The 9675-nt window shown below is 38.7% G+C and overlaps 1 protein-coding gene across 1 annotated transcript; it reads left to right on the top strand.

Annotated features, from left to right (window-relative positions):
• Positions 1–1155: 1155 nt before the first annotated feature.
• Fancl (E3 ubiquitin-protein ligase Fancl) lies at positions 1156–9210 on the top strand (the record flags this gene model as incomplete). The annotated part of the gene is given in 4 exon segments (XM_070081760.1): positions 1156–1280; positions 2182–2391; positions 2803–2874; positions 8888–9210. Coding segments are annotated over 4 exon segments (434 nt in total), but the record flags the coding sequence as incomplete, so codon positions are not given.
• Positions 9211–9675: the final 465 nt, after the last annotated feature.

Below are 9675 nucleotides of genomic sequence, written 5' to 3'. Positions count from 1 at the left end.
ACTGATACACTCTTGAAGTCACTCTGTTTCGCTCCATTCTCTCTACATGTCCGAACCACCTCAACAACCCTTCCTCAGCCCTCTGGACAACAGTTTTGGTAATCCCGCACCTCCTCCTAACTTCCAAACTACGAATTCTCTGCATTATATTCACACCACACATTGCCCTCAGACATGACATCTCCACTGCCTCCAGCCTTCTCCTCGCTGCAACATTCATCACCCATGCTTCACACCCATATAAGAGCGTTGGTAAAACTATACTCTCATACATTCCCCTCTTTGCCTCCAAGGACAAAGTTCTTTGTCTCCACAGACTCCTAAGTGCACCACTCACCCTTTTCCCCTCATCAATTCTATGATTCACCTCATCTTTCATAGACCCATCCGCTGACACGTCCACTCCCAAATATCTGAATACATTCACCTCCTCCATACTCTCTCCCTCCAATCTGATATCCAATCTTTCATCACCTAATCTTTTTGTTATCCTCATAACCTTACTCTTTCCTGTATTCACTTTTAATTTTCTTCTTTTGCACACCCTACCAAATTCATCCACCAATCTCTGCAACTTCTCTTCAGAATCTCCCAAGAGCACAGTGTCATCAGCAAAGAGCAACTGTGACAACTCCCACTTTATGTGTGATTCTTTATCTTTTAACTCCACGCCTTTTGCCAAGACCCTCGCATTTACTTCTCTTACAACCCCATCTATAAATATATTAAACAACCATGGTGACATCACACATCCTTGTCTAAGGCCTACTTTTACTGGGAAATAATTTCCCTCTTTCCTACATACTCTAACTTGAGCCTCACTATCCTCATAAAAACTCTTCACTGCTTTCAGTAACCTACCTCCTACACCATACACCTGCAACATCTGCCACATTGCCCCCCTATCCACCCTGTCATACGCCTTTTCCAAATCCATAAATGCCACAAAGACCTCTTTAGCCTTATCTAAATACTGTTCACTTATATGTTTCTGTAAGTAGAAGTAGCAAGATGTACCTGTTATCTTGCGTATTTATAAGACAAAGAAAAGACACCAACAGTCCTACCACTGTGCAAAACAATTACAGGTTTCCGTTTCACACTCACTTGGTAGGATTGTAGTACCTCTTCTCAGTTGTCTTTCTTATTGCACAGGTAATCATGTGAGTGTACAGCTGTGTGTGTCTGTGGCTCACCCACGCAGCCTGCCGCAGTGTCACTTTCTGGGCACCTCTCGCCTGACTGCTCCTCTTAACGCTCTTCTCACCGAGAAATATGAAGTAAGGCACAAATTTGAGTTTCATGGACAGATAAAGCCCACATAGGCAAAAAATGAAATAACAAACAGAAAGGATCTGTATTGTTTCAGCCACAATCAGAAGCACTTAAGCAAATCTAGTGAAAAGTGTTTCTGACTGAGGCTGAAATATACATATAATTCCTACTGAGTTTTATTTTCTGTACATGTGGTATTTACCTGTCCATTAATCAATTTTTATGGCATTTATATTGTAATAAATTATCTTGCCATGTGAGGTGCTCCAAGGATGAAGTAAAACAAGTGACATTGTTAAAAAATAAGCCAGAATATATAATTTAGTCTGTATTTTATAAGGCTTTTTTTCTTCAAGAATATTAAATATTCTACTTATTTCATAAACTGAAATACTATAGATATTCTACTTCAAAACTGGAGGTCTGAGTTTTACAATGCTGCAATAAAATATAACTTTGTTTACCAATATCTCTTCCTTGAGTTATACAATGCATTTGGACTTGCTATACTTCCCTTTTAATTTTGTTTTCTCCTAAATATTCTACTGATTTGAATGAAGATTAGTAGGAAATGGCCAATGTGTAAATAATTTTTTTTTTTTTTCAACAAGTTGGCCGTCTCCCACCGAGGTGTTAAATTTTATTCATTGAAAGTTTCTGGACTAAGGGTATGCTACAATACTTTGGGAGGCAGTAAGAAAGAATGTTTATTATTTTATGCCATTAATTTGAAGCTAAGTTGGAGGATTAACCTTCAGGTAAATAATAGTATAACTAATAATTAATACTAGACTTTCATCACTATAGGATGAAATTTTATTTCCCTAATTGTGATGTTGCCACATTGCCTTAAGTTTTACGTGAAGTAGCATCATGATTGATTAAACTGTTGGTTTCTTATTGTAGGAGTGGGACCCTGACCGTAGCATTGTGAGCAACTTAGAAGCAATCCTTGGTGTGAGTGTGGTAAAATCAAGGAGTGCAGATAGTGAAGGAATGGCCGAGGAGTGGAGTGCTGAATGTGCTGTGTGCTATTCCCTTCACTTGGAAGATGCCTTACCAGACTTGACCTGTGATCACTGCTCTCAGGCCTTCCATGTACAGTGCTTATATGAGGTATGTGTTTACTAGTGATCTTTTTTTTTTTTTTTTTTTTTTTTGTTTTTTGTTTTTTTAACACACCGACTGTCTCACTGAGACAGGGTGTCAAAAAAAAAAAAAGTTTTTCTTTTTACATGTAATAATTTATACAGGAGAAGGGGTTAGCAGCCCCTTGCTCCTGGCATTTTAGTTGATCCTTACATTATGTATGGCTTACAGAGATAGGATTCTTTTCCGTTTTCTTACTTTTTTTTTTTTCCCAGTAAATAATAATCAGAAAATAAGCTGACATTAAAAATACCTTATGAGGAAACTTTCTCTATTCATTTATAATTAATACTTTATTAACAAGAGGGTGGATGGACATAAATATTTTTGATGATTTGATATAAAATAATTAACCTTAGACTAATTGACATTTTGCAGTGGTTGTGCAATCTTACCAACAGTCGGCAAAGTATGAACGTCATTTTTGGGGAATGCCCATACTGCACCCAGGTACTGTACTGTTGTTTTTGTTTGTATACATGGAAACACAAGTTTAATAATTATAGAATACTGAAAACATTATAACATATGCTTAGCATGATTATTTAAAATTTGAATCTAGTTTTGAGTTATCAAATTGTGCATCCATCATTGATTGATTTGTTAGTTTTATGACATCCCATACCTAAACTTTGGGCAGGACTTTTTCTTTATATATACTAACTGGCCATCTCCCACTGAGGTAGGGTGACCCAACAAAGAATGAAACACTTTCACTGTCATTCGTTCAGTCACTGTCTTGCCAGAAGGCTGGCTTAGCAAGATTTGAGAACTATATAATAGGTTTAACGAATTTGACCTCAGCATTACTTTTGGCTAATTACTGTATTATTTTTATAATAATTGGGAAGCATGAAACTTGAAAGAGCTGTACAGTACCAGGTTTGATGCAAGGAAGGGGAGGGTAGCTCCACTTTCATAAATCCAAGAGTTTTTAATCATAAAAGCACCTCCCCTAGTGAAGGGCATTATGGCTAATCAGATTAGGGGTAATGAGCTAAATGCATTAGGGGGAAATTAGCTTACTATGTGCTGTCCCTTACTTTTTTCAGTAGAGATGTTTTAGGTCCATGGCAGCTGTACTAAGCTCCATCACATCATCAACACTTCATTCTGTGCAGTTAGAATTTTCATTCCTTTTGCAAACCACACTGATCTCATATGGTGAATGTACATCAAGTATATGGAGTTACTGATAGAAAAAAAATTGCATAATAGTGATTTCACATAAAGTGAATCCACATGATGTGAGGGCAAACCTGTATTTAGTGAAGACTTTTGGCAATTTGAAATTATAGATGAAATATTTGTACATTTCTTGAACATTTATTATAAAATTATTGCTGAATTCTCAGATTTGTTCACATTTAGTTACAAAATATCATTTGTTGTAGTCTTAATGCATTGCAAGTAATCTAGACCTTTGATTCTTCACATCCCCATATCCTTAGTATTTAACTTAGGCTGTAACATCTTCATCAAACACAAGATAGTCATCCTTGGCTGGGTGTCTGGCCATTGGCGTGTTCAGATCAGTGAATTTACAAACTGCACATTCTGCAGTTCAGGACCTTCATCTCTCTTAGGCAGCTGTGTTTTACAGACAATTTTCTGGTATTAACTCAGCTCTTGTGAGACTGCTGGCAGCATCACCTGTCTTAGTAACCAACAAGTTGCATTTAATCAAACTTAATTAAGCTTCTTGCCAAACACTTTACCAAACACTTTACATTGCTAATTCAAAGAATGGAGTCATTACGGGGTTCAAATACGTCTTACCAGGGGTTTTTGACCTAAAACTAGGAGGCTGGTGCATTATCAACTCTAGTATGGTAGCCTAGGTGTATTTTTATTGTTGTATTCTGCATAAGTGGATTTAAACCTGCTCTATTCTACAAGTTGTTGACAACCATGTCATTACGGTTACGTGAGTCTTTTTGAGACGTGACTAATGACTAGAGGAAATGTCATTTTAGTGCCAGGAATGTCTTTCTTGTTTATTCTGGACCCTATTCGGAAATTGGCATCTTTTGAAATTTGTGTGAAATTGGCAAAATTGCTAAATTCTGACCACTGTACTGGATAGTTGAATTTCATAAATGGGTGGTTTCTTGCACCCATTCGATAGAAAAAATGGAGTTCTAGCGAAATATTCATGTTTTTTGTCGACTAGTACATTGAAATTGGCCGAAAATGGGGCTCAAAGTGGGCAAAATCGCCGATGCGTAAACATCGCCGAGACCGCTAACTTTGCGAGAGGATAATTCCGTAAGTTTTCTATCAAATTTCAAACTTTTGGTGTCTTTATGATCGGGAAAAGATTCTCTATCTTTTCATAAGAGAAAATATTTTTTTTTTTTTTTAAATTTGGCCGACCCTGAGAACGAGTTTCGGAGAGGGCCTGTCGACCCTCAGAGGGTTAAACGGCTTTGAAGGAACTTGAGCTAGAGCATACCACAGCAATGTTAGTGTGAGATTCGTCTGTAAAAACCTTCATTTGTGGTCACAGTAGGATCCATGCTAATCTTCCTAGTGTGTATAGAAATATACATGGCTGGACGAATCATATTAGTCTGGCATGATAGGTTTTTCTCCTTTTTCTAAATAGCTCTTGTTCTTTTTTATTTCTTCTATTGTCCATGGGGAAGTGGAAAAGAATCTTTCCTCCGTAAGCCATGCGTGTCGTATGAGGCGACTAAAATGCCGGGAGCAATGGGCTAGTAACCCCTTCTCCTGTATACAATTACTAAAAAAGAGAAGAAGAAAAACTTTATAAAACTGGGTTGCTTAAATGTGCGTGGATGTAGTGCGGATGACAAGAAACAGATGATTGCTGATGTTATGAATGAAAAGAAGTTGGATGTCCTGGCCCTAAGCGAAACAAAGCTGAAGGGGGTAGGAGAGTTTCAGTGGGGGGAAATAAATGGGATTAAATCTGGAGTATCTGAGAGAGTTAGAGCAAAGGAAGGGGTAGCAGTAATGTTAAATGATCAGTTATGGAAGGAGAAAAGAGAATATGAATGTGTAAATTCAAGAATTATGTGGATTAAAGTAAAGGTTGGATGCGAGAAGTGGGTCATAATAAGCGTGTATGCACCTGGAGAAGAGAGGAATGCAGAGGAGAGAGAGAGATTTTGGGAGATGTTAAGTGAATGTATAGGAGCCTTTGAACCAAGTGAGAGAGTAATTGTGGTAGGGGACTTGAATGCTAAAGTAGGAGAAACTTTTAGAGAGGGTGTGGTAGGTAAGTTTGGGGTGCCAGGTGTAAATGATAATGGGAGCCCTTTGATTGAACTTTGTATAGAAAGGGGTTTAGTTATAGGTAATACATATTTTAAGAAAAAGAGGATAAATAAGTATACACGATATGATGTAGGGCGAAATGACAGTAGTTTGTTGGATTATGTATTGGTAGATAAAAGACTGTTGAGTAGACTTCAGGATGTACATGTTTATAGAGGGGCCACAGATATATCAGATCACTTTCTAGTTGTAGCTACACTGAGAGTAAAAGGTAGATGGGATACAAGGAGAATAGAAGCATCAGGGAAGAGAGAGGTGAAGGTTTATAAACTAAAAGAGGAGGCAGTTAGGGTAAGATATAAACAGCTATTGGAGGATAGATGGGCTAATGAGAGCATAGGCAATGGGGTCGAAGAGGTATGGGGTAGGTTTAAAAATGTAGTGTTAGAGTGTTCAGCAGAAGTTTGTGGTTACAGGAAAGTGGGTGCAGGAGGGAAGAGGAGCGATTGGTGGAATGATGATGTAAAGAGAGTAGTAAGGGAGAAAAAGTTAGCATATGAGAAGTTTTTACAAAGTAGAAGTGATGCAAGGAGGGAAGAGTATATGGAGAAAAAGAGAGAAGTTAAGAGAGTGGTGAAGCAATGTAAAAAGAGAGCAAATGAGAGAGTGGGTGAGATGTTATCAACAAATTTTGTTGAAAATAAGAAAAAGTTTTGGAGTGAGATTAACAAGTTAAGAAAGCCTAGAGAACAAATGGATTTGTCAGTTAAAAATAGGAGAGGAGAGTTATTAAATGGAGAGTTAGAGGTATTGGGAAGATGGAAGGAATATTTTGAGGAATTGTTAAATGTTGATGAAGATAGGGAAGCTGTGATTTCGTGTATAGGGCAAGGAGGAATAACATCTTGTAGGAGTGAGGAAGAGCCAGTTGTGAGTGTGGGGGAAGTTCGTGAGGCAGTAGGTAAAATGAAAGGGGGTAAGGCAGCCGGGATTGATGGGATAAAGATAGAAATGTTAAAAGCAGGTGGGGATATAGTTTTGGAGTGGTTGGTGCAATTATTTAATAAATGTATGGAAGAAGGTAAGGTACCTAGGGATTGGCAGAGAGCATGCATAGTTCCTTTGTATAAAGGCAAAGGGGATAAAAGAGAGTGCAAAAATTATAGGGGGATAAGTCTGTTGAGTGTACCTGGTAAAGTGTATGGTAGAGTTATAATTGAAAGAATTAAGAGTAAGACGGAGAATAGGATAGCAGATGAACAAGGAGGCTTTAGGAAAGGTAGGGGGTGTGTGGACCAGGTGTTTACAGTGAAACATATAAGTGAACAGTATTTAGATAAGGCTAAAGAGGTCTTTGTGGCATTTATGGATTTGGAAAAGGCGTATGACAGGGTGGATAGGGGGGCAATGTGGCAGATGTTGCAAGTGTATGGTGTAGGAGGTAGGTTACTGAAAGCAGTGAAGAGTTTTTACGAGGATAGTGAGGCTCAAGTTAGAGTATGTAGGAAAGAGGGAAATTTTTTCCCAGTAAAAGTAGGCCTTAGACAAGGATGTGTGATGTCACCGTGGTTGTTTAATATATTTATAGATGGGGTTGTAAGAGAAGTAAATGCGAGGGTCTTGGCAAGAGGCGTGGAGTTAAAAGATAAAGAATCACACACAAAGTGGGAGTTGTCACAGCTGCTCTTTGCTGATGACACTGTGCTCTTGGGAGATTCTGAAGAGAAGTTGCAGAGATTGGTGGATGAATTTGGTAGGGTGTGCAAAAGAAGAAAATTAAAGGTGAATACAGGAAAGAGTAAGGTTATGAGGATAACAAAAAGATTAGGTGATGAAAGATTGAATATCAGATTGGAGGGAGAGAGTATGGAGGAGGTGAACGTATTCAGATATTTGGGAGTGGACGTGTCAGCAGATGGGTCTATGAAAGATGAGGTGAATCATAGAATTGATGAGGGAAAAAGAGTGAGTGGTGCACTTAGGAGTCTGTGGAGACAAAGAACTTTGTCCTTGGAGGCAAAGAGGGGAATGTATGAGAGTATAGTTTTACCAACGCTCTTATATGGGTGTGAAGCGTGGGTGATGAATGTTGCAGCGAGGAGAAGGCTGGAGGCAGTGGAGATGTCATGTCTGAGGGCAATGTGTGGTGTGAATATAATGCAGAGAATTCGTAGTTTGGAAGTTAGGAGGAGGTGCGGGATTACCAAAACTGTTGTCCAGAGGGCTGAGGAAGGGTTGTTGAGGTGGTTCGGACATGTAGAGAGAATGGAGCGAAACAGAATGACTTCAAGAGTGTATCAGTCTGTAGTGGAAGGAAGGCGGGGTAGGGGTCGGCCTAGGAAGGGTTGGAGGGAGGGGGTAAAGGAGGTTTTGTGTGCGAGGGGCTTGGACTTCCAGCAGGCATGCGTGAGCGTGTTTGATAGGAGTGAATGGAGACAAATGGTTTTTAATACTTGACGTGCTGTTGGAGTGTGAGCAAAGTAACATTTATGAAGGGATTCAGGGAAACCGGCAGGCCGGACTTGAGTCCTGGAGATGGGAAGTACAGTGCCTGCACTCTGAAGGAGGGGTGTTAATGTTGCAGTTTAAAAACTGTAGTGTAAAGCACCCTTCTGGCCAGACAGTGATGGAGTGAATGATGGTGAAAGTTTTTCTTTTTCGGGCCACCCTGCCTTGGTGGGAATCGGCCGGTGTGATAATAAAATAAAGTTCTAAAGAAATAGCTATGAGTTTGGGCGACTGGAACAATGGAATTAGCCGAAAATAGGGCTCAAAGTGGGCGAAATCGCCGATTTGTAAACAGCGCCGAGGTCGCTAACTTCGCGAGAGCATAATTCCGTCAGTTTTCATCAAATTTCGTTTTTTTTGGTGTCATTACAATCGGGAAAAGATTCTCTATCATTTCATAAGAAAAAAATAATTTTTTTTTTTTTTTGAGTGAGAGACAAATAAAAATGTTTGTAGTGTGGAAATGCAAAAATACAAGGATGTTAAAAAAATTAATAGGATATCTAAATCAGCATAGGTCAGAGACTTTGCACTACATGGTAAAGGTGTGCTAACTTCATGAAGAAGTGTGAAGGGTGAGCTTATTTGCTAGAGTTGTACAAGTATAACATACACTATATAAAAAATTAATTAATGGGTGATCAAGGCTAACTTTTATTCAGCTTGTCAAGTGGGGAATAATTTATTAATTTCAATAATTTTCTTCTTTCAGCTGATATCATGCAAAGTACCATCTTAAAATTTATGAAGATAGATGTAGCAGATTATTACCATAGTCACAAGAAAGCTCTAAACCCAAATGAATTATACAGCTTCAAACTGCAGGGAAAAAGGCTTGTGAAGGGGGAGGTATGCACAAAGGGGTTAAGTCAGAGTTGGAGAGGTAGCAAACTAATGTTATTTCTTTATATTTTGTGGAGCTTGTGTTTCTTTGTGATGATTACAGCAGAGAGGTTGTGATTAACTTCATGGTTCATGGTATTAACAGTAATGACACTGTAGTTAATGCAATTTAAAATACATTTATTTCAATTACATTTGTTTTACTGTCAGCAGGAATTCTCATGTAAAATATTTATTGACAATGATAAAATATAAAGGTAGTATAATGGTTGTATTCATGTGTATGTGTATGTTTTACACCATCTGCCACAGTGTCTTGTGGCCTGGTAGGTGGTGCACTTGCCTCACACACTGAGTGTCTGTGGTTCAGTCCCTGGCTGGTTGGAAACATTGGGCACATTTCCTTATACCTGCTGTCCCCTTTCACCTAGCAAGCAAGTAGGTACCTGGGTATTAGTTGACTGGTGTGGGTCATATCCTAGGGACAAGATTGAAGAACTCCATTGGAAAAAAGACAGTCCTCAATGACACACTGACTTTCATGGGTTATCCTAGATGTCTGACCCTCTGGGTTAAAAATCTAAACAAAATCTTATCTTATCTACCTGTAGTAGTTCATTGATAAAATGTCCTCGTCACTTGCTTGTATTACCCAAG

Source organism: Cherax quadricarinatus, unplaced genomic scaffold (assembly GCF_038502225.1).
Source record: "Cherax quadricarinatus isolate ZL_2023a unplaced genomic scaffold, ASM3850222v1 Contig4044, whole genome shotgun sequence".
Taxonomy (NCBI): domain Eukaryota; kingdom Metazoa; phylum Arthropoda; class Malacostraca; order Decapoda; family Parastacidae; genus Cherax; species Cherax quadricarinatus.
The sequence above is the reverse complement of the archived record's forward strand: the minus strand, read 5'-3'. Positions and strand labels throughout refer to the sequence as shown.